Raw genomic sequence first — 25,079 nt, forward strand, 5'->3', positions numbered from 1 at the left:
GAACCGCCGACCGGCGCCGGCAGCAAACGCAGCCCGGACGCGACGACGGGAGCCCGCCCACCGCGGGAGTGCCGCGGCTCCCCGCCCTGACGGCGTTGTGAGGCGGTGGGTGCTGGGCGGCCGCGTGCAAGCTTCCGAAACGGCAGTGTTACGTTTCGGCGTGGCCAAAAAGCCGAAGTTGCTTTCTTAAGAGAAGATGCCTAAGAAAAGTTACGTTCGTTTATCCAGGAAGCCTCGTCCTTTCAGGCACGGTATCAGGCGTGCCGTAAAAAGTGCTGAAACGCCGCCGTGCCGTGGCTGGGCCAGCAGCGTGAATCCTGAAGACATTGTGAGGGAACTTGGCCTGCAGGGTGAGCGCTCTAGAGGGCTCTGTTGGTATTTAAAGAATCATCTGTCAGAGCTCAGGGAAAGACTCTTCTCCAGGAGTCTGCCTCTTGTTTTGGACAGTTTTCCCCAAGGTGTGATCCTTGCCGCCTCAGCTGCATCAGACCAAAAGCTGGGGGGAGAAGGGAGGACAAAAATCCTTCCCAGAAGACAGACAGACAGGGAACTTGAGGTGGCTCTGCATCAGCCCCAGGTTCCACTTTCTGTATCTGAGAAAGCAACAGGATTTTTCAGTGTTCATTTTCTGAAGAGCAGAAAATCTTTCCTGCTCAACGCTGCTGCCCTTGTTCTTCCTGCCGTGGCAAGAAACCAAAGCAAGAAGAGTTCCCTATGGTGGAACCTCATATTTCTCTGTTCCCAAAATATCTGCAGGGATGCTACAGAAGAGGTCAAATGATTTGCTGTCAGTAAACCAAGGTAGCCAACTGAATATGTGTGGATGCATTTGCAGGCCAAGTGCCAGGTTACATCGGTAGTACCCAGTGGCCTAGTTTACAGAACTCCCAGTCATCTTCTCCCAGGAGCAGAGCAGACACCTGGGTTACAAGAAGCAACTTCCAGCAAACGTTTTCCAAGGCATAGAAGTTTAATTCGGAACTGAGCACATATGCCCACCCTGCTATGGGTGTGATTCTAGAGACCATCAGGCAGAGCCCTGATACAGGCCTTAGCCAAAGGGAATCTCTCCTACTGCCTTTTAATTTTTGCTCATCCAGGAGCTAGGAGAATGGGAAGTCCACAGCAGGAGGTTTTGTTTGGAAATGTTTACCTGGGAGATTTCCCATCACTAATGCTCGAAGACAAAGGACACTGTCTTGGAACAGCCTTCTTCTTTCTCCTTGCACAGACCAGGAGCTCTTCTTGTCCAGAGGCACTCCTGAGGAGGCACACAAGTATAAGAAATGGTGGGAGAGTGGGAGTGAAATAGCAGGGAATCAACTCTTTCCAACAAGTATAGGCTGACCATTCCCATGTCCCCTAAGTGACAGCTGCCTGCACAGCACAAATTCATCCAGTGCCTCAAACTGGGCAGATGAGAAATGTGACAGCATGATACATCAGAGCTGAGTAATTTATTGTCATGTAAACTGTTAGGTCACAATTGCTCTCCTTGCAGCATCTGTGCAGATGTTTTGGGAGAACAGACACATCAGTCTCCTTCACAGGGAGCAGTTTACTCCTCCTACTGCATTAGCTTTGTCAGGAGGCATCTGGATACCAAGGAGGAAAGCAATGCACTGTGAATTTGCTTAAGGAGTTTTTCAGTTTAAATGCCTCCTGCTCATAACTGCATACACGTTATGTAATAAAGATGTTGTTGATCAGAAGTAACTGGAATCTTACCAGCATCAACAGCATGGGTGTTAGTGCTCCTTCTCTCACAGATGGCTTGTTTTTAAATCTCAGCTTATTTCACTACTGCAACTTTCCCCCAAGACCTGGTTTGTCAGCCCTGAGATATCCTTTCTCCTTCTCATTCGTTCATCAGCAGACCATAGAAAGAGTACTTGAACTGCAGCTGTCCATTATGTTTCTCTTTAGTGGAGCAGTCTCAAAGTTTTTTCCAAAACCTGCTGTTTCTCCCTTCTACAGCAGGCTTCTGCCAACAAGCTGTGCAGATTTGCAGAAAGGCTTCAGCATAACTTACCTGTGGGGTCTGATTACAGTTCAATGGGGTTGTAATTTTGTTAAAATCCTACAGGCTGAGGTACAATTCATGAATTTAACACAATGCTTGGCATGGAAGTGTGCCTTGGACTTTTATATTCACAATCCTCTTCATTTCACTTGTAGTTGCATAGCATATCACAGATGTTCCCGTAGGTTGCATTTGTCCCTAAGCTCTTTAATATTGTGTAATTTTGCTAAACTTTACAGGGATGGGGAACCTTACTAAACAGGAACTATACATTTCTGCCTCCAGTTTTCCTGAATCAAGATAAAAGAAACAATTAATCACTTCCTTGGATAACATTTCCCACAAATGCTGGCTCCTGTAGCAATAAAGCCTGTGAGCCATTTGTCATAGTAGACCAGTTTGTCACCACCAGAGTCCCTAGAATCCAAAACCTTATGATTCCTGACTTAACTTTAAGCACAAAGGTCCCTCTTGTTTAACGCTCCATCCTAGTGATGAAACTGGCTTGATCCCTCTGTGATATGTCCACAGAGTGACTCTTTCAATCCTGACTGCCATGTAGGCGATGAGTACAATCTGGAGACATGCAATCCCTGTATTGATGCACCGGAACATCTAAGGGCAGCATCATGCTGACTGTGATGTATGTGCAGGGAGAAAGCAAAAACGTCCCTAAAGAAATGACATATTCCATTAAATAGCATTTCCCTGGTTTCTGTTCTCTAATAAGGTTACACTTATTATTTAAAAAGGGTTGACATTTTCTTTAGTTCCTGGCTGGATGTGTATCCATAGCAAGGCTAAGGATAAAGCACCCAGCCATCTTATATTGAACCTCTTGACAAACTTTACTCATTTGTTTTTTTAAGCTTTGATTCATCCTTCCTGCTTTTTCAGTTGATTGTAGTTTCCATGGAGTATGGAGATCATAATTTATCCCTATTTCTTTAGCTAGATTTTGAACTACTTCTGCTATAAGGTGTGAACTCCTATCTGAAGATGGTCCTATAGGTACCCCTTGGTGTTATTACCTTAAGCAACACTTCTGCAACTTCCGTGGCCTTCTTGTGCATCAAGGGAAAGATTCTGGCCAGCCTGAAAAAGTTTCTGTCATTACTAAAAAATATAAATACCCGTTTTTGCTGTAGTAACTCAGCAAAGTCTATTTGCCAATAATGGGATGTTTCCGTTGCCCCCTGTGAAGGTCTTCAGAGTTAATGAGGATTGTTCTTTAAAAACAATTCACATTTCTTTACTGCACTTTCGGCTATCTCAGTCATTCATGCACTTAACTCTTGTATATTTAGCACTTCTGTCATTTTGCTTACCCAGTGAGTTTCCTCATGTTTTTTATCAGTCAATTCACGCATAATTTCCTGTGTGACTATTTACTTGGTGTGAAGGGCTCATCCACCATCTTTCTTGATTTTTTTTTTTTTTTTTTTTGCCTTCAGAAGATTAGCTAATTGCTCCTCTTCTGATGTATATGGTAAGCCTTATGCCTCAATGTTTGGATTTTCTCCAGTAGGACCAACAATATTTGACTCTTCAAAGCTTCCTTCACAGCCCTACCCACCATCTGTTTTCCTGTATTTTATTGGGTTGTTTCCAGTCTGATGTGCACTAGTGCATGATTGCCACTGCTTCAAGCAGATCGATAGCTTGTAAGCTGTTGATCCACATTTGACTGAAGATCCTTGAGATGTTATAAGTCCCCTTTGTCTACAGTTGTCCCCATGATCATGGAATACCCTGTAGTCAAACTCTAAATCTGTCCAGATATAAACACTTTTGTCCTTTGACAATTCTAACACTCTTAGTAAGGCTGTGAGCTTTGCTTTCTGCACTGAAATGTTAGTCATTTCCTTAACTGTTCCTCAGTCATTTCCTTAACTGTTACCACTACATTCCCCACTTTCCAGTTTCCATCTTGCATGAAGCTGATATACATCTACAGGTCCCATTCTGCATTTTCCATTGGCATGTCTTTCAAATCTGCTCTGCTGGAGTATGTCTGGTGGAAAATGGTGTCAATGTGTCAATGCTAAATATTTGTATATGGAGAGCATTGATGTCTGTGAGAATGCAATGTTCTTTCTTTCCCATGGTATGTACTTGTTTCTCAGGTGTGTTCAGTGCTGGGTTTGATGCTGGCATGTGCTGCATTTGTGCTTAATTCAGGAGGCAAATCTGACAGATTTTATTGCTGGGTGTAGAGTTGTGAGTTTATTCCACTGCATCTGACGAAGACTCAGTCTGTATCCAAGTTTCAAAGTCTATCTGGGAACTAATAAATACAAAGCAGACCTTTTAAAGAAAACATACAAAAATAGTCCTTAGAGCTTAGATAACCATCCTACAGCCATTGCTATCTTCTCCTTTGTAAAGAAATCAGGGTGCCTGGGACTCAGTGTGATACCCACTTTCTGCTTAGGGAAAACTTTTTCAAATACAGTGCTGCTCAGAAGGTGGTTTGGGAAATAGTCAAGTACAGTGGATGTCACAAAGATGCAGCTGGTATGTTATTTATACATATTTATATAACTCTGACCTGTTATTTTTACTTCATCTTCTTCTCTGCTCTGCTCAGCAAATTTACTCATATGCAAATAACATTTAAGCTAGGAAAGGAAAAACACAAGTTTTTCTCTCTGTTCCTCACTCTTCTAATGGATGGGCTAAAAAAATTGGATGTTCAAAGCAAATAGAGGAATATGAGCCTTCTGAAGAGCACTGCTATCAGGAGCTAGGTTCTGAACATGGGGAGGAAAACATTCCCTCCAGAACAGAAGAGAACAAAGTGTCTATGTAAGGACTAGTAAGAACCTTGTTTGCTTAGCCTGCCTAGGAGACCTTGTGCAAGGGAACAGATTGATTTTGTTTCCTGAGCAGCAACAGAAGAAGCTTTTGATCAAAAAGCTTTGGATCTACATGTAGAAGGGAACCACAAGTCCACAGCTCTATGATATCTTATATGCACTGGGTCTGTATGGAGGAGGACTGTGAATCTGTTATGTCCTCAGAAAGCACCTTTTTTTTTTTTTTATTTTTCCTGCACAAGAGGAAATAGCTAAAGATCAAAACAGAAACTTTCAAATCCTATTACCATCAAAGAGAGTACTGTGTACTAGCAGAAGAACTAGTGAGGAACTTCTATCAGTGCATCTTTCACAGCAATACATTGCACTTTCTGGAAATAACGTAGAAGTTGGATTCGGTCACAAAGCTGGACAATAGTACTTTCTTGGTAACAGTTTCTAATTGCTCCTAGTTGCTACAGGATTTGTGTCAGCTTCTATTTTGCAGCTGGGAATATTTGTTATTCATCTATCTGTTCTTGATGGGTCACAATATCAGGTGAAGCAGAATCCAACATATTCTTTTGTGAATTAAAATGAACATTGTCAACATTTGGACTGACAGCAAGTTTTGGAAATCTGCTGACTGCATTAATGTTTATTATGGTTTATAGTTTAAACATTAAGTGCAAGTTAGATGCCAGTCAAAATACTACAGATTTTTTACTACAGATTCACCATCCATAAAAATGGAAAGACAAAAGGCATATTCACATTTTCATTTCCTTGTTCCACAGGACATGTATTGTAACTGAAATGTGTGTACTCTGCAGAGATGCAAAGGCAATAGGAATAACAAATCACGAAGTTCTCCAGAGAAATCAAAATGGCTGCTGTTTGAGTCCTTTGAAAAGCTTTCATTGGCTCATTTTGTCTGAACAAGTTAACACAACTGTACTCAATTAAACAACACTTCCATTACAGAATGTGTCACTTTGACACTACGCATAGCCTTAATTTCCATATCAGACATGCTATGGCCATAACATGAGCTCATGAGGCAACCCTCAGAAGCTGTTCCAGTTAGGAGTGATTTCAGTAGTTGAGAATATAAGTACTCAGCTGGCGCCATGCTTCTGAAGTCAGTTAAAGGGAACTGAGGGCATTGTGCCACTATCTCTTTTAAAAACAAGGACTAAAGAAATTTTTTCTGCTATATGACCTTCTCTGTAGGTCTATATTGCTTGTAATCAGTCAAGACACCAAAGTTCAAAAGTAAGTGCTTTGGCTTGTGTTCTACTGTTCTCACAGCAAACTTACAATTTATCACTAATCCTTTTTATATATATCTTGTATAAGCCCTAATTAATATTTAATTCCTTACCAAAGTCTTCCATTAGTGATCCACTTTATTTCTGGGAGGCATAGGGCCATCACAAGTAATATGTATCATTTTTTTGACAGTTTTATGGTTCAACTGGAACAATTTGCAGAGCTGTCCATCAGTATCTTCCCTGCAGCTTCACAGCTCTTCTATTTTAATCGTGGACTGCAGAACAAAGCCCTTAAGTCATACTTAGAAACTGAAGGAATAGAGTTCAGAAGATCCAGTGCAAACATTTTACCTAATGATTTATTAATTTGTTTTACTTTATTTTGCAAGGCTTAAAACTAATGTGTTAAAGGAATAGCAACGCTTTAGAGATATTTCAGCATTGCAGGACTTGAAGTATTTCAATGTCTGAGTTCATCAGATCTTCTCTACAAGTAGCAGTACTAACCATCACTTCTATTCTGAAAATGAATAGGGGATGACAAAGACCAGTGCTGTCCTAGTGTGGGCTGGACAGTCCTCCATGGAAAGTGGTTAGAAGCGTTCTTGCACCTTCTGAATGTCTGGGCATCATCTGGTGGTAAGGAGCAGGAGAGGACAGAAGACATCATAAATTTCAGCCTGGGCAGTCCTGCAGGCATGCTGCTTTCAAAATAGAAAATTATCTGTGCTCTCTCTCCTCCAGGGCTATTACACAGAACAACCTCTAGCTGTTTGTGAAACTGCCTTGCCGCTTCTTTGTCTTCTCCAGGGGACTGTCTGCTGCTTGCATACAGGTATATAATGGCCCAGGTTTATAACAACCATTTACAAATCAAATGATAAATTAATGGTAACAATTTGAATCATAGAATGGCCTGGGTTGAAAAGCACCATAATGATCATTGAGTTTCCCCCTGCTATGTGCAGGGTTGGCAACCACTAGATCAGGCTGTTCAGAGCCACGTCCAGCCTGGCTCTGAATGCCTGCAGGGCATTTGCAACATCCTCTCCGCTTCATTGCCATTCCAAATGACTGTTTGGGATACTCATACCTTGGCCAGTACTTTATACAACTTGCCAAGGTAGCCTACCCTTCGTCTAAACATTAATGACCAGTTCCAGGGCATGAGCCCCTTATCAGCTGTCCTTGATTCCATAGAAAATTCGGTATTGGCAGGAGGAGCCTGCTAAAGCACAGAATGCATGCATGTGGAAAGAAAAACTTGTGATTTGAACCTAAGACTATCCATCCTTAGCCTGATTCTGAATGAGAGGAACGAGTTCTGAAAACTATGTGTTCATAGTGGTATCCAGACTAAAGCAAAATGAACTTGTACACTATGCTATTCTGTTGCTTGAAAAATTTTTGCTACCCTTGCCCTCAGGTTGTTAGTCCAGTGATGAAGGTGTAGACTACACTTGTTATTAGGTAATTCATGGGAGAACTTCTCAGGGCATGGTTTTCCCATTTGTACAATGTTGGAATGGATGTGCTGAAGTTAACCAAGTACTTATTTTCAAGGAACTGTATCTCTCTCTCTCTCTCTCTCTCTCTCTCTCTCTAAAAAAAAAAAAAAAAAAAAAAAAAAAAAAAAAAAAAAAAATCATGAAATTCCTGCAGCAGTGCTCCGGTACCTTCACAGCACAGAAGTGCTTCCTGATGTTCAAAAGGAACATCCTGTCTTCCAAGTTGGGCCCATTTCCTCCTGTCCTGGAGTTGGGCACCACTGAAAAGAGCCTGGCTCTGTCTTCTTTGCAAACTCCCATACTCCCTTCAGCTATTATAGACCTGATGAGATCATAGAATCACAGAATGGCTTGGGTTGGAAGGGACCCCAAGGGTTATCAAGCTCCAACTCTCCTGCCACAGGTGAAACTACCAACCTCCATATCTAGTACTAGACCAGGCTGTCCAGGGCCCCATCCAACCTGCCTTGAACGCCTCAAGGGACAGGGCATTCACAACTTCTCTGAGCAGCCTGTTCCAGCACCTCACCACTCTCTCTGTAAAGAACTTCCCTCTGGCATCCAGAATAAACCTTCTCTCTTTGAGCTTACAACCGTTTCCTCTACTCCTGTCACCTACCCATGTAAAAAGCTGATTCCCCTCCTTTTTATAATACCATTTTAAATACTGGAGGGCTGCAATGAAGTCTCCTCTCCGCCTTCTCTTCTCCAGGCTGAACAAGCCCAGCTCCCTCAGCCTGTCTTTGTAAGGGACCATCTTCTTGACCCTCTTCTGGACCCTCTCCAGCAGCTCTGTATTTTTCCTGTATTGGGACACCCAGACCTAGATGCAGTACTTCAAATGGGGCCTCAAAAGGGCAGAGTAGAGAGGGACAATTATCTCCCTGTACCTGCTGCCACTCCGCTTTTGATAAAGGCCAGCATACTATTGGCTTTCCAAGCTGCAAGAGCACAGTGCTGGCTCATGCTAAGTTTTTTATCCATCAGTTCTTCTAGTTCTAGTTCTTCTCCTCAGCAAGGCTGTTCTCAATAAGTATTTCCCTGTTTGTATTTGTATCTAGGATTACTCTGACCCAAATGCAAAACCTTGCACTTTGTTATGTTGAACCTCATTAGGCTCACACAGGCCCACCTTTCAAGTTTGTTAAGATCCCCTGAGCCTCCTTCAGGCTTGAAAGTCCCACCTCTCTCAGCCTTTCCCCACAGAAGAAGTACTCCAGTCCCTTCATCTTTCTGACGACTCTTTGATGGACCCTATCTAGCGGTACATGTCTCTCTTGCACTGGGGAGCCCAGACTTGGATACAGCAATCCAGATGTGGCCTCATTAGTGAGGAAATGGGAATGATCACCTCCTTCAGTCCGCTAGTGATACTTTCCCTGATGGAGCCCTGGATGCCATTAGCCTTCTTTGTAGCAAGGGTACATTGCTGGCTCTTGCTGATGTCCACAGGGATCCCCAGTTTCTTTTCTGCAAAGCTGCTGTACCCTCCCAAAATTAATTATTTTGTTTTTAAGGGAAATTCAAAAAATTCTGCTTACCATACTGGTGGCTTTGACCTTCTCTGAATTACGAGTCTTCTAGCTAGCTTAGATTAGAGTGTCCTGTTGGCTTGCCCAGTTGCATTTTAGTTCCAACAGATGCTAGCTGTCATAGGTCAGAGAGAATTTCCCTCTGTTTTCCTCTGTCAGGCTGCAGCTCAGTGGCACTGTATGTTAGGCAGGCACTGACACTCATCTTGTTGTGATGCACAGTGGAACACTCTTGGCACTTCGTACCACTTCTTGCTGTTCATCGTGTTTTCATTTCATCTTCACATTTGTGGCTCTGGAAATTTCCTGCTGAATTTTCACCCCTGAAGCCAAGGGAGTATCCTGGCAATTTATGTTTATCTTTTTCACCACTTTTGTTTCAAAACAGCTGTATCCATGTCTGGATGATGGTTAAACTCTGCTTGCCCCACCCTGTACATTCCAATTCAACACATGTTTTGCAGCCTTCAGTGTGATTCTTCATTTACTTCCCTGTGCAGTTAATGTGGGCTGATTAACTATTCATATAGATGAATCATGAGCTCAAGTATGATATGCATGATATGAGCTCATGTATGATAAGTATGATATCTGAATATTATAATACCTCATTGAGGAACAGAAAGCTAACATATGACCTGCTGCACATATTCTAGAGGCCTGCAGAGGAATTGTAATATCTTCTGTCACCTTCTGTTTTATCCCTGAAAATAATACAATTCTTCCCATCATTTTTGTAATTCTGCCTTAATCATAACCAGTTTGAACATTTTCCTTGTTACTGTCTATATGGTAAATTTTAGAGGAATACATGCATACAGCAAACAAAGTCTAACTGGACATAGTCAAAGCATTATTCTCCTATTTTCCACTCCCAAATGGAAAAAGAAAGGAAAATGTGTGGAAGCTGTCCGACATTACTGAAGCCATCCAGAACGTAGACTTCAAAGAGCAAGCTTAGAGAACTCCATCTTCCTTCACTAATGACAGAAAAATCTTTGAACTAGTCACCTAGTTCAAAGTTAGCTTGATGGAGTTGGATCTTGGATCCATCTTGGATGGAGTTAATCCTCCACTAAGTAGTTTATCTTACTTTTGCCTGAAACAAGTGTAGCAATCTCTCAGCTCTGCTTGCAAAACCTAAGGCAACATTGCAAAGGCTGTGACACAACAAAGGTTCTTCACTGTCAAATCTCGAGTGTATGCACAGAACTCAAAGCCTGTCCCCTTAACATATTACCTTTCTTAATTAATAATGGCAGCTGTTTTGCATTTTTTTTTCATTTCCTCTCTCAATCACAGTGCTCATTATAACATCGTTATTCTTCTCATTTTTTCCTTTCCAAGTGCTCCTTTAAAAAACAACAGAGAAGATTTTTGACCATAATGACATCAGGTTTTCTCCTTACACTTCTTGGCCAGAGGCACAAGAAGTATTGATGGCTCTGCTTGTCCTCAAAATGTCTGAACTCATCGCATTCACAAAACCATGCAGTAAAAGAAGTGTACAGATCTCTGTGGCTGTCAGACTGGCATTTAACAAAAATAAAACATTGTAACATAAAGAAGAAAGTCAACTTTGCTGATGGTCTTCATGCTTCTCTTACAAATACAAAGATGTCCACAGGGGAGATGGACAAGTCCACCAACTGAGTAAAAACAAGATCTCGCCTGAAAGCACTGATTTGTGCTTTTTGTGGCAGAGTTATTGTTTTCTTAAAGCGACTGCTTTTCATATAACAGAAGGTAGATTTTGTTTTTCTTGCATTACCAGAAGATTCTGTTGTTGACTTGTCATCCATTTAGAGGGGAATGGACAGCTGGTCTCCTTTGGCACCTTGGAAGTGCTCCCCCTCCATATACAAATATAAGCTGTTACAGGAGGTTAAAAAACGGTATAACTCAGATCTCTCAAAGTAACGACTTGTTTCAGGAGCACTGGAGCTTTGGTCAGTTATATTGCAGTGTCTTTATTCTTTGCCTCTCAGCACATTTATATTCTACCAGTCCCACAGCTGTCTTTCTCAGTGCACTTTGAGAGCCAGCAATTAAGTAATTACTACTAAAGTGGATTAAAAATAATTTTAGCCAAAGTCTGAGTTTTGGGCTAAGTGGTTCTGTTTGCAGAGAGGTGGTACTATTTTCTGAGAGTAAATAAAGTCCTCTCTCTGCTTTTCATATAAATCAACCAAAAATTGAAATATTTTATGAAATAGATGTGCCGTGATGAGATTTCATGGGAGATGTCACTGTGCTGCTTGCTCTCCTTAGGCTGTCGTATGTCACTACAGTCACACAACACTCCTCCTCATCATCAGCCGTGTCAGGGAACTTAACTTAGGTTTGGGTCAATATTTATTTTTGTCAATTTGATGTTTTTTGTTTTGTGTATTAATTTTGGTTGTGTAATTAGTGTTGTGTGAAATTAATGTATCTTGTGAAAATGTTCATGCTTTTCTGACTGACTAGAGAAATGGCTAAGAAAAAATGGCTCTGAGCCATTCAAAACAACACTGCTGAGAGATATTGGCACAATGTGAGTACAAGCTCTGTGGCAATAAGTCAGTGAGTAGTCAGTGTTAGTAGAGAGATAATACTTTTCTTTTTCAAACAGGAGAGAAGTTACCAGACGTTGCAGTGGTTTCCTCTGGAGAGAAATATTCCTTGAGAAGAATTCTGTCAAAGTGTTCAGCTGGTGAGAACTCCAAGCACCTTTAGAGTGCATCCTTGTACACCATTAGTCCCTGCTGCTCTGAACTTGCACATCTGCTAGATTTGCCTCAAGTCGAAAGAAGAAAGTATACCAATTTCTTATGTCCAAGTAGAATTTCAACAGGACTACTGAGACCTGTCAGAATAAATTCTGACTTCTTCACATCATTCATTTTAGTCTGCAATTTTTCAAGATTCTGTGTGCTTGTTTTTTGGCAGAAGGGCTCCTGGTGACCATTTTCCAGTGAAATCTGGTGCAAAACAGTGCTTCATTTCAAGTGAAATTATGGTTGTGAATATGTCTTGTTGTGAAGAAAATAATACTTTGTGGATTGCTATTTGATAATTGTCGACATTCATTTTGACAATGAAATCTTCAGCTACTCCAGTAGCAGTACAAATTTTGCACGTTGAAACACATTCCCAGGACTCTTTGCCTTAATAAGAGTAGTAGAAAAGCCAGATAGAGATTACTGATTTGAGTTTTAGTTTCCTTAGAATTGATCAGGTTTTATCAGCCTATAATAGGTCTCTATTGAATTACAAAAAGAGTTGTTCCAAACTGAAGGTCACTGAAGCAGAAAAGAGTGATGCTATTTGACTCTCATGTACAGCGTAAGGTGTATCAAGAACATTGCCATCAGTGACGTTTTGACTTTAAAAAGATGCTCCAACTTTGAAAGATGGATCTTTGTCTCACACTCTGGGTACTGCATCACCTCAATGGGCATCTTCCTTAATGTACTGTTATTCAGCATGTGACGACTGCCTCATTATCAGATTGTCATGGTTTTATCCCTTTAAAACAGAAGAACAAGGAAGAAGGGACTGTACCATAGATTATACTACTGAACTGAAGAAATTCTGTGCTCAGTTTTTGCTGAAGCTGTGGTTGATGCAGGCTTCACAGCCTCTTCCCACCCATCACTTAAAATCTCACTCCCCAAAATGCCTTCATGTGAATCATCTTAGAGCACGGGGCACTGCATCTACATGCAATGGCCCCCTGAGTTCCATCCACATACATGCTCCACATCTCCCGCTCCTCCTGGCCTCCATCCAGTGACTAATGGATGAGGGAGCAAACACTGATGGCATTTAAGGTCCCAGAATAAGACAGAGGCACAGCCCAGGGTTTGCACATGGCTTTGCTGCAGGTAGTGCAGGAAAACCATCCCTGTGAATGCACTGCTCCATGTGAGACCTTTCAAGACATACTGTACTCACATTTGAACAAAGGGTGATGACCTGGAAGTGTTTCTGTGGTGGTTAAGCATCTGCCAGAGATGCAGCAAAGCTGTATTCTTAATATTCTTCTGAAAACTACTTTACAATGCAAGATCACCAGTAATTTGTACTGAGTGCTGAGTGCAAGAGTCAAACAAAACATGGGATCCTAACTACATTCAGCATGGTACTAACACAGATCAATAGCAACCCCCTGTTTTGATGAAGCTATAATCCTCACTGATGAAGCAGGTCTGTGCAGTCTAATAATACAATACTTAGTCCCTCAGCATCCTCAGAAGAGCCATTCCTTCATTGCACAGAAGAAGAATTAAGAGAATAATAACATTTTGCTGTTAGTAACATCTCAGCTGTAGGAGGTTATACCAGATCTCTTGTGGAATCTGAGAGGTTGGCAGGCTAGTGTTCTCCAGGTGGATTCCAGGTGAATCACTTGAAGATATGCCCAATTTTACAGGGATGGAGGTGACAGTTGTGTGGAGCCCCCAGCACAAGAAAGATGTGGAGTTGTTGAAGAGGGTCCAGAGGAGGCCACAAAGATGCTCAGAGGGCTGGAGCACCTCCTCTATGAAGACAGGTTGAGGGAGCTGGGCTTGTTCAGCATGGAGAAGGCTCCAGGGAGAACTCTCTGTGGCCTTCCAGTAACTAAAGGGAGCTTACAACAGGAGGGACACTGATTTCTTACCTGGGCAAGAAGTGATAGGGCAAAGGAGAATGGCTTGAAACTAAATGTATATATGTATGTATGGAGTGTAAGGTTAGTTGCCAGGAGGAAATTCCTTCCTCAGAGTTTGGTGAGGCCTGGCACAGGCTACTCAGGCAAGCCATGGATGCCTATTTAACCCAGATACAAGCTTGTAGATGTTTTTACTTCTGACAACCAATTCCTTGGCCAGTCTGTTGCTTTGAAGAACAAAAATTGAATTTGGAGTCAGTTTATTTTCACACTGATTTTAACTATGTTACTGTTCTTCTTCTACTTGAACTGGAGTGTGTATGCCATAAAGCATTCCATCCAGTAGCAGGTATCCTCTGATGTATTGTGGTTGCATAATTCTGTGAAATACAGTGCACCATGGGCAGCATAAATTCAAAAAGGAAACAAGGTCTTCCCTGGATTATACAAAGGAACAGCAAGGTTATAGACCTAGGCTGTTAGCATCACTCTAACAAACATTCCAACTTGGAAAAATCAGATTCAAAGCAAAACAATTTCCTGTTGTTTCCACTTATTTTCTCAGAGAGTGTTGGAAAAATGAAAATGTGCAGGACAAAATCTTTATGCTGAAATCTTTACTTTCATCTTTAACTACTTCACAGAAGAATTCATATCTAACTTCAGCTTGGAAATGCTTCATAGCCATGCCTCACTGCACCTCCTTAACTTAAAATCATGTTTAGTTTGCTGCTGTTTTTGAGAGGTCAGGCTAGTTCCTGGCACCAAAATGTTCTTATGGCGTGATTCTTCTTACCTTGTCAGTTTTCTCCTGAGGGAAAGCTCAACTCAAACTTCCATCAGCAGCAGAACCAGGCTGGATCCAGTAAGCTTAGGAATAGGTTTTCTGCTAGTAACCTCCAAGACTGTCTTTTCATCCCTCAAAATTTGCCATGGGCAACTTTGTTAACTTCCAATATCAGTTCTATTCAGACAACTCATTCTAAAGTCTCTTTCTTCCATGCAGACCTATTCCCTTCTACTCATATTTTAACAACATGGATAGAAGGTATTTTGATTTCACCTCCCGAGCTGTAGCATTGCCTCTGTGTTGTGCAACAAAAAGGGCATCTTTTTTTACTTTCATGGCTTTTCTTTTATTCCCACGCTTATACAACAGTGTAATGATGGGAAATTAGGAGCAGTTCTGTTTTGATCGAAGCACTCATCCCTTTGCTTAGATGTGTTCATGCTGTACTGAGCACACATAAAGGAGATTCTCTGTCTGAGCACATGCACCAAAAAAGTCACAGGAAAATGGATTTTGTGAGCTGGCTTGTCTGTCAGGAGAGAATTTAGCACACTTGGTTGTTCCTGTCAGATGCCCACTGTAAATCTATTTGCCTTGGTATTTAATTGCCTGGAATACTGTCAAGGAATTCCAGCGCATGATGTTTTTCCTATTTCAAGGCTCAGATATATTTTCTGTTAGATGCGTATATCCATTCCTCCTGCTGCAGAATCAGTCCTTGGTGAGAAAAGCAAAGTTGTTTCATCCCTGAATATTTTGACATGCTCACTCTGGTGAGGACCAAGCAATAGTTAAAACAGATGCTTTTGAGTAAGCTTGTTTTACTCAGCACGTGGAGAGCCAGGAGGATTCTTCCCCCACCCCACAGCCACGGCCACCCTGCCTCTTGCCTTTCCTCCTTCTCCTGCACTCTCACACATTCCCCCAGAGGCAAGGGTGCGGGTGTCTGTAAATGTGAAAGTCACCTGATAGGATGCTCCCGCTCTCATCTCTCCGCACAGCGTAAGCTCTTCTCTCCTGGTGACTGTGGAAGCAACTCGCCAGGCTTTGCTCTGCTTAGCAGGCTGCAGAGTTTGCTGCAAATGCAAAACTGAAGTCCATCTTTGCACCTCTTACTTACCAAGGGGTTTCAGTGTCTTCTTGATCTCAGTTCCTGGCTTACCTCAAATCTCTCTTCTCAAAAGGTGTGTTCTGCTTCTGGCGATGCATCCCACGAGGCGGCTATGTTGGTGTCTCCCTGCTTTTGGTGCGTGGGCACTCATGCTCACATTCTTAATTACAGGTAGGCTGTCTTTGGTGTTAGTCTTGTAAAGTATTTTCTAGCCTCTGTTTCTGATTCTATGGAATGAATGCAATTTAAAGCTTCTATTCTAATATAGAATATTCTATTCTGTTCCTAACTTGAAGCTTGTAAGATTTCAACAGTATTTTGAGAGAGCTACAACAATATTAATTTTCACAGCTAGAATTCTTCATTTTATTCTGAGAACTAATTGAGGAACTGTTTCTAGCAAAGAATGACAATGATAGAGAAGCTCTCACAATTTTGCTCGATGCTTGAATTTTGAATTTTGCCACTGCTTTAATAATGCACACTGAAGCACATTCTGTGCTCACATTTCCAAAAGTGAGAACTCCGATGCATTTCATTCACTGCTGTTTGCAATCTGTTTCTGGTGCAGTGATATCCATGCATCTCACTGAATTTCAGCAGGATTCCTGCTGTCTTTTCTGAATGCCTGCAGGACCAGGACATTTCTGAGTTACAGCATTTATATTAGCAGAGCACAAAGTCATTGTCATAAAGCAACACCAAAAGGATGAGCATCTGCAACCGGAGTATAAAAACGAGAGGCCTACATATTTGCCTGCTTCTATTACTTTAAGTCTGTTACTAAGCCAGCAGGAAAAATTCAGACCAAACATGATTTTAGACTCACTGGCTTTGGATGTGAGACTATGGCAGGAAACCCGTGTTCCCACAGCAGGGGACTTCTACTCACAGCCTGATGGATGGCTCTAAGGAGATCTGAAAAGGAAACTGCAATTTCCTTTTTAAGTGACACAAAACACAATGTTCAAACATCCAAATTCTGCAGACATTCGTGTCTCTTCTCTAGAAGTTGCAAAAAGGATGGAACAAAATGCCAAATCATGCAAGTTCTACTGGCATATTTGCTCATAAATGAAATCAGCAATAACCAAAGTTTCATCTTTAAATCATGATAATCCTCTGAATCTGAGCATGCTTTATTAATGCAGAAGGCTCACAACCAAGGAAAGAGTGGCCCAAACAATTAAAGTAATGTTTTTTAGAGTAAGCATATCTACCTGCAGGACATCTGTGTGATCACAGACCAGAAACCACACGATTTAATCTTTCCTTTTAAAATCAAAGTCTTTTGTTTCAAGCACTAGGAAAACGCCTGTATCAGATTTGGGGTGTATGTAACAGATTCAGAGCACTTTTGTTGTTTCTGCAGTGAGGCAGTTCAGGGCCTGCCCTACGCCTTTTCCTACTAAACTCTAATCTGTCCCATACTAATTGGGAGTTCCAGTTCTGTCGGATGTGCTTGTTCCCAAAGAGTGTTCTCTCTTACAAAACCTCCATCTTTTTCTCACTGAACTTAACAAATGGACATCCTTCAGAGCAGAAGTAAGCTCTGTATCTTGATACACAGAACGAAAGACTGGAGCAGCATGTTATTTAGCACCTACTTTCCCTCTTCCTTACCTCTGAAGTACTTTTTATCTTTACCAATGCAGACACCACAGCCTGCGAGTCAGAGGAACGGCTATTTCACAAACTCTTCTCCCACTACAACCAGTTCATCAGGCCGGTGGAAAATGTATCTGATCCCGTCACAGTGCATTTTGAATTGGCCATTACCCAGCTTACAAATGTGGTAAGATTGACTACAGAAGACTGCTGAGATTTGGGCATGATTGTAAAACACAGAAAGTGTTCCAACAACAGACGTACTCATGATGTCTGCGCATACAGCCCTCACAGCTGGTATTATCATGCCTGTGCCTATGTGTACACAGTGAGATGTTTGCCATTCTGTCAGCTGGGTCACTTCAGCTCCTCATACAGGCAGTTCACATTGTACAGATTCATTGGCTATCTCTATCATGTCAAATCCCTCTGCTCTAGGCAGCAGCCCCTGGCATATGGAGCAGCAGTACCAAATGTTCACAGTCACAGGGTTTGCCTACCCCAGGGACATGGGATTGTATTTGTGCTGTCTAACATGCAGCCTAGTTCTCCTGGGGATCCATTTGGATTTTATCAAGTGTCATGGGTTTGGGAAGGGCCTAGTTACCTTGCCCATTAGACAGGAGCCACACAAGGCTTTCAAAACTATCTTGTTGCTTAGTCCTCTGTACTCAGTGATAAAAATTATCTGCATTTTCTGTATTCTTTGGTCTGTAAGTATTTTAAAATTTTTGACATCATATGTTTACATATTAAGAACTACACAAAGCAATATTCTCACAGATATTTTCATTGGATATGTTAGGCTGCATTCATATATACTTATTACCTGTACCTTTCCAAACACTTTTAAACTGAAGGCTACTTAGAACAGGATCCCATCTTTTATTTTTGTGCTTTTTGCAGCACCCTTATGATTCACTGCTGGTTGACAACAGCAGTAAGTGACTCTAAAAATAAGTTTTCATTGCAGCAGTGATTTAACTTAGTGCAGGTTTAGTTCATATGCTGCACAACTTCGCATAGAAATACAAGAACTGTACTGCAGATGTTGTTTTCCTTGAATTTTGTCCAGTACTGTACTATGTAAAACAGAGTGTTTTAAAAACTGAGCCCAACAAAACACATGGACACCAGTAGAACCTTATTCCTCTGCCATTGATCAGAGCAGCTGTAAGTTTGTTGTCCTCCATACACTCAGGTCTCTGGCAAGTGCAACTCTCTTCCACACATGTGTGGGGCATAACTTTTCAGCAGAGCCTTAACATTTTTTTGGTAGAGCTGCAGTTGTCTGTATACAACTTGTAACCCCCACCCTGAAAATAACCCAGCTCTGTCCACTTACCTTTATTATCCACTCAAGTGCCACTGACCACAGGCAGAAAATAGCTGATGTCAGTTAATGTGGAATTCTGGTTTCTATTTTTGTCGGAATAAGACTGTGGCCATCTCAGCATACTATAAATGATATATGAGTGAAGATGTGCATGCCTGTGTTTCTTTCTAGGATGAAGTCAATCAGATTATGGAAACCAATTTGTGGCTAAGACATGTAAGTGACTGCATTGCATTTCTCATACACTTTGCATTAATGTGATGGAATGTTAGGTCTATATAATAAGTGTTCTGTAATATGGTTTAAGAGGTACAAATTAGGAGACACTACATTAGCAAAATTTGAATAAGTAATTTCTTCTTCTTTTTTTTTTTCTGAGAAGTTATATATCCCATCTTTCCTGTGTTCTGAGTTTTCATTATCACTGGTTTATCACTAGTAAATTTAGCTGAATATACACTTTAAGAGTGATTAAATACGCAACTCTGTGATCCTAAGTCAACTCCATATTAAAGATTCCAGTGAAAACATTTCTTATCAAAAAGAACATGCCTTAATTTCACCTGATGGTTTAAGCACATATGCATAAGCAAAGATCCCTACAAAATCTTAGCTGCTGAGAGAAACAAGCTATCTTTCACCAAAACAGTTTCCTCCAGACCCTGTTAGTGATCCACACAAAGTTTTCTTGAGAAGTTATGGTACTTAAGACCAGGCTGTGAGTAGGCTGTGAGAACTTGGACATAGCCCAGTGATAAATCACTAGAGAGCAATGACAGGTGTCTTTAGCTGCTACTGAGCTCATAATTCATTGCCCCTATAAAGTCAGTAATGTTTCCCAGCCACACCAACCTGACATTGTGCACAGGCACCTCCTTTCCCTTTAGGTAGTTTGTCTCCTTTGATGTTGGTCTCCCTTAGCCTTCAGGACCCAATCCAATATGGGCAGCAGCAAGGACCATGTTTCTTGCTTGCAGTGCAGAGTAGCACTGCTATACATTGAGGTAGCAAGCCAGAGGAGAGAGCTCAGCATGTCAGCAGTGAATCGCTGTTATCATAGCTCCTCACAGAGCAAGAGATGGCAAGACAATGTGAGCAATGCTCACCTATGCCCCCTGTTTCTCCAGCTTATGATTTTGATGTCTTTCAGATCACTCATGACTCTCTTCTACTCATGATTCTCTTCCAGTCTCTATCGCAACCTCCCATTCATGAGGAAGATCTGTGAGGCAGATACTTGCTGATAACACAATGTTTATACTTCTAATCCGTTCTTCTTTCAGATTTGGAATGACTACAAATTGCGATGGGATCCCAGAGAGTATGATGGAATTGAATTTGTTCGGGTACCAGCAGATAAAATCTGGAAACCAGATATTGTCTTATACAATAAGTATGATGAACACTTTTCCATTTTACTCCTTCTCTGAAAAGTATCATCTTGCTATATCCATAAGATACATTATTTTCCTCTTGTAGCATTTTCTTTTCTTTGCCTCTTTTGTCTTTCTAGTGCTGTGGGAGATTTTCAAGTTGAAGGCAAGACCAAAGCCCTTCTTCGCTACGATGGAATGATCACCTGGACCCCCCCAGCTATATTTAAAAGTTCCTGTCCCATGGATATTACTTTTTTCCCATTTGATCATCAGAACTGTTCCTTGAAATTTGGCTCATGGACTTACGACAAAGCCAAAATTGATCTTCTGATCATTGGCTCCAAAGTAGACATGAATGAGTTTTGGGAAAATAGTGAGTGGGAAATAGTTGATGCTTCTGGCTACAAACATGACATCAAATATAACTGCTGTGAAGAGATCTACACAGATATAACATATTCCTTTTATATTCGAAGATTGCCAATGTTCTACACTATAAATTTGATTATTCCCTGCCTCTTCATCTCATTCCTGACTGTGCTTGTTTTTTACCTGCCATCTGACTGTGGTGAGAAGGTGACTCTTTGCATCTCTGTTCTGCTTTCTTTGACTGTATTTTTACTAGTGATCACAGAAACAATTCCATCTACCTCGTTAGTAATACCTCTCGTGGGTGAATATTTGCTCTTCACGATGATATTTGTGACTCTCTCCATCGTCATCACTGTGTTTGTCCTAAATATACATTACAGAACTCCAACTACACACACAATGCCCAAATGGGTAAAAACTGTCTTTCTTAGCCTGCTCCCCAAGGTTCTGTTGATGCAGCGGCCTCTAGAACAGGAGAAAAAAAACATCTCCAAAGAGACCAAGAAAGGATCAGCCAAAGCATCAGGCAAAGCAAAGCACAGGAAACACAAAGATAACAAATTACATAAGGAGCACCGGTGTTGTCACTGCGATAAAGCAGCCGAACTCATCTCAACCAAAAGAAGTCAACTGAGTCATCAGTCATTGAAATGGATGGCAGAGCACACAGAGTACTCCCCAGAAGTGAAAGATGTCATCAACAACGTTCAGTTCATTGCAGAGAACATGAAGTCTCAAAATGAAACCAAAGAGGTAAGGGAGGTAGCAAGCTGAGCACAAGGTCACGCTTGCAGAATTTCAAGGAAGAGTAGCAAGCAAGGCAAACAACTGTGATGTAGGGTTTCAGTATGTGTTTCAGTACGGTGATTTCTGACAATTTTTTATATTTTTGCAGTGGTTTGACTCACTGTGCCTTCAGCAAGACATCATTTCCAATTTTAAAATAAAAGTTCTGAGTTTGGGGGAGGCAGATAAACAAAAACAGACAATAGGTGAATAAGATCCACACACACACAGGCTTTTTTTAATTAAAAAAAAAAAAAAGAGAATTGTCATTTGAACAAATAGATTAGCTTGTGTAAGGCTATAAATCCTTCATCCTAGCTAGGATTGCTGTCATAGAAGGTAATGTACATTGGAATCTTAAGAATGCAAGAGCCAATTTTTTGGGAGTAAACACAGAACTAAAAGCAGCTCCAATGAAGATTATCTCACATAAGCACTTGCCAAAGCCTCATAAAGAATTAAAACCCTGACACTTCAAGATGGTTTGTTTTTAAAGAGTTTTGATCCTAATGAAACATTTACTTTTGCTCTAACTTTAAATGTGGATGCTTTTTAGATGCTATGAGAAGACAAATTCCATTTCAAAATTAAAAGCTACTGTATTTCTATCACAAAAAAGCCAATATTTTGCACGATAATTATTGAGAGATATTCTTTCAATCCAAATATTTGGTTGAAATCAGCACCAATTTATACAATTTCAATGCAACCCCAAAATTCATTCTTCCTCCCTCCTCTCCCCCTCCCCCCCATGTTTTTTTTTAATGTCCTGCATAAAATTCACCTGAAAACAAAGTGCATAACTTTGAATATTGGGCTATAGCTAAGGCCTGGTGACAGGCTTCGTAGGATGAGACCAAAGAAAAGCACAGGAGTCCAGCAGTACACAGTAAGGCAGGGATTGAACTGAGTCTTGCTTAGTAACTATGCCCCTAATGCTTTGTTTCACCCCAGCATTTCAGCCCTGTTTTCAGTGCCACAGCATCAGAAAATATACCCTTGTACTGCATTCAGCTGATTTCTTCGATGCATTCCAAATAAGAGGAGACTTTGTGTGAAGCAGTTCAAGTAGTGTGCCACTTTGATTATGAAGCTCATGATAAGTCTTTCATTTCCAGTCATGCTGATTCACATTTTGCAAACCTCTTCTGCCACATGCAATTGTACTCTTAGTCTGGTGTGTGCATCAGCAGCTCTGCATCTCACCTTTCACAGTGCACCAAGGATTGGAGACAGGACTTCTCATGTGGGAAAAATCCTTTCTCTGTTTTTTTTTCTCCAATGAGCACTGAGCAAATTATTCCAGAGGCTTCTGCTCTGTTCAGATGTATACAGCTACGTGCATGCTGTTATGGACATGTCCCATATGAATAGAAGCCCTTTAAAAATGACAGATTTGTTGGAGTTGAAAGGAATCTCTGGAGATCATCCAGTCCTGCCCCCTGCTAAAGTAGATTCCCTATATTAGGTCGCATAGACAAGCAACCAGAAAGATCTTGAATATCTCTGGAGATTGTGGAAGAACTTAGGGAAATTGTGGAAGCACAACTGTAGCTAGAGTTCATGCTGTATGTCCTTTCAGAAGAACTGCAGCGAGGAAAGGAGGAAAACAAGTGGAGAGAACTCTTCAGCAGGGATCTCTTTACCACTCACTGGTTTTATGTGAATGAGTGCCCTTTGATGCAGTGATCCTCACGCACAGGCATGGTTCGAAGGACAGTGACTTCACTGAAAGCTGTTCCAGCGTGTATCCCCGAAACTTACATTCACTCCAGCCTGTTCAGCACATGGCACAGCTTTGCGTAGTCAGGATGTTTGCTTTTCTAACGCTCATGTGCTCAGCTGTCCATTTCACTGGAGGCAGAGTGTTTAACTGGAATGGCAGTGCAGCCAATCATGCCAGAGCAGCAGGCTGTCTCGTATGTGGGCAGCCAGACCAGATCCTTTGGCAGGATCCAGCCATGTGCAGCTGCAGTGACTCAGCCTCCTGCCACATCACCTCAATCTATACCCGTCACATGGTCTCATTCTATTTGCTGCTGTCAGACACAGCCACATTTTGCCAACCGACTGGAATTCTCAGGAAAAAAAATCAGTAGAAGATTAGGAGAATGCTTAATGTTCTCACCCAGAAGTTATAAATACTGTTAAGAAAATAGACCCCTCTTAAGAAAACTGAACAGCTATAAACACCACAAGCAATGTTTCTGCCAGGATGTATGTTCTTCCTTGTTCAAAAGCAGAAGGGACATTTTTTACCATTAAATGCTAACTCACAATTATATGTTACATTACGTAATCTATCCTTTTTTTTTTTCTCTTTCAGGTGGAAGATGATTGGAAATATGTAGCTATGGTGATTGACAGAGTATTTCTCTGGGTGTTTATAATCCTTTGTGTGTTTGGGACTGCTGGATTATTTATCCAGCCACTAATAGCAGATGCATAACTTGAGTCACTCCTTTTTTTTCCACGTATGTTTGTATTCCATTTTCAGTTTGGAGCTGCCCCCTGTATTTCTCTCCTCTTACGTCATCCCTCAGCATCTAGCTTCAGTGGAGAGAAGGGAAGCAAGCAATAATCCAAGGCAGAATGAGAAGGGTACTGAAAATGTGAAATGAGCTTTTGGTCTTTCTAAGGCAGAGAGGCTGCGATTTATAGAGTAGCTGTCTGTCTTCTCAATTAGATCTTCAGTAGCAATTGCACCAAGAATCACTGTAGTGGGCAGAAATTGATTTTTTCCCATGGTTTCAGTTCAGAGGGCCATTGTGAGTGATTTGTGCTAAGAGAACAAAAGTCTTATTTTTCTTTCCTCATCACAACTCTTACAATTCTTTCATTGTACAATGCTAGACATCAGCATGGCACTTAGTTGAGGTACCACAGTCCTACTGACTCAATCAACACTCTTTACTGTGCTTTTGGGACAGGGCAGGCAAAAATCCAAATAAAAGTACAATCAAACCAATCCCTTGACTCTGTAATGTTTACACAATCCCCATCTTCTACAACACATGTACACAAATGAGGATCTGAGATCAGCAGCACATGTATTTAGTTTTATGCTTGAAGTCTAATAGGTCTTAAGCATTTCTCACTAATGACAAACCTGCTTAATATGCTGCAGTGCACAGTCTTTCTAACATTGTTTGGAGCAGCTTTTTGGAAAAGGACCTGAGGGTATTATTAGCTGGCTGACCATGAGTCAGCAGTGTGCCCAGGTGGCCAAGAAGGCCAACGGGATCCTGGCTTGTTTCAGAAGTAGTATTGCCAACAGGAGAAGAAAGGTGACCATCCCTCTGTACACAGCACTGGTGAGGCTGCACCTTGAGTCCTGTATTCAGTTTTGGGCCTCTCTCTACAAGAAAGACACTGAGGCCCTGGAGTGTGTCCAGAGAAGGGCAACAAAGCTGTGAGGGTTCTGGAGCACAAGTCTTATGGGGAGCTGGGATCGTTCAGTCTGGAGAAGAGGAGGATGAGAGGAGACTTTATTGCTCTGAAAGGAGGCTGTGGAAATGAGGGTGTCAGCCTCTTCTCCCCAGTAACAGCAACAGAATGGGAAGGAATGGCCTCAAGCTGTACCAAGGGAGGTTCAAGTTGGGAAAAACTCAGAAAAGTGGTGCTGCAGTGGCACCCAGCGAAGGGGTGGAGTCAGCTTCCTTGGAGGTGTTCAAGAACCACGTGGATGTGGCAATGAGGGATGCGGTTAGTGGGCACTGTGGGGATTCGCTGATGGTGGGACTTGGTGTATTTAGAGGTCTTTTACAACCTTAAATGATTGTGTGATTCTGTGATCTTAGGGGCACCAGAGGGGAATAACCTGGATGCAATGTGTAAAAGCATAAAAGACCTGAGGCATCCATGATTAAAATGTAAAGCGTATACATTTGAGATCCACATGCCTCAAAATCTTTAAAAGCCATTTTATT

The 25,079-nt window shown here is 41.5% G+C and overlaps 1 protein-coding gene across 1 annotated transcript; it reads left to right on the forward strand.

Moving 5' to 3' along the window:
• Window positions 1-448: 448 nt before the first annotated feature.
• CHRNA6 (cholinergic receptor nicotinic alpha 6 subunit) lies at window positions 449-24,030 on the forward strand. Its single transcript, XM_042866297.1, has 9 exons — window positions 449-6,096; window positions 6,630-6,930; window positions 11,750-11,830; window positions 15,746-15,843; window positions 17,328-17,467; window positions 18,788-18,832; window positions 19,900-20,009; window positions 20,130-21,117; window positions 23,477-24,030. Exons 4-9 carry the CDS (start codon window positions 15,765-15,767, stop codon window positions 23,597-23,599), a joined length of 1,485 nt encoding a protein of 494 aa, XP_042722231.1. The 5' UTR covers window positions 449-6,096; window positions 6,630-6,930; window positions 11,750-11,830; window positions 15,746-15,764; the 3' UTR covers window positions 23,600-24,030.
• The last annotated feature ends 1,049 nt before the right edge of the window (window positions 24,031-25,079 follow it).

The sequence above is a fragment of the Lagopus leucura genome, unplaced genomic scaffold (genome assembly GCF_019238085.1).
Source record: "Lagopus leucura isolate 7727_CA_CO unplaced genomic scaffold, USGS_WTPT01 Super-Scaffold_810, whole genome shotgun sequence".
Classification (NCBI taxonomy): Eukaryota; Metazoa; Chordata; class Aves; order Galliformes; family Phasianidae; genus Lagopus; species Lagopus leucura.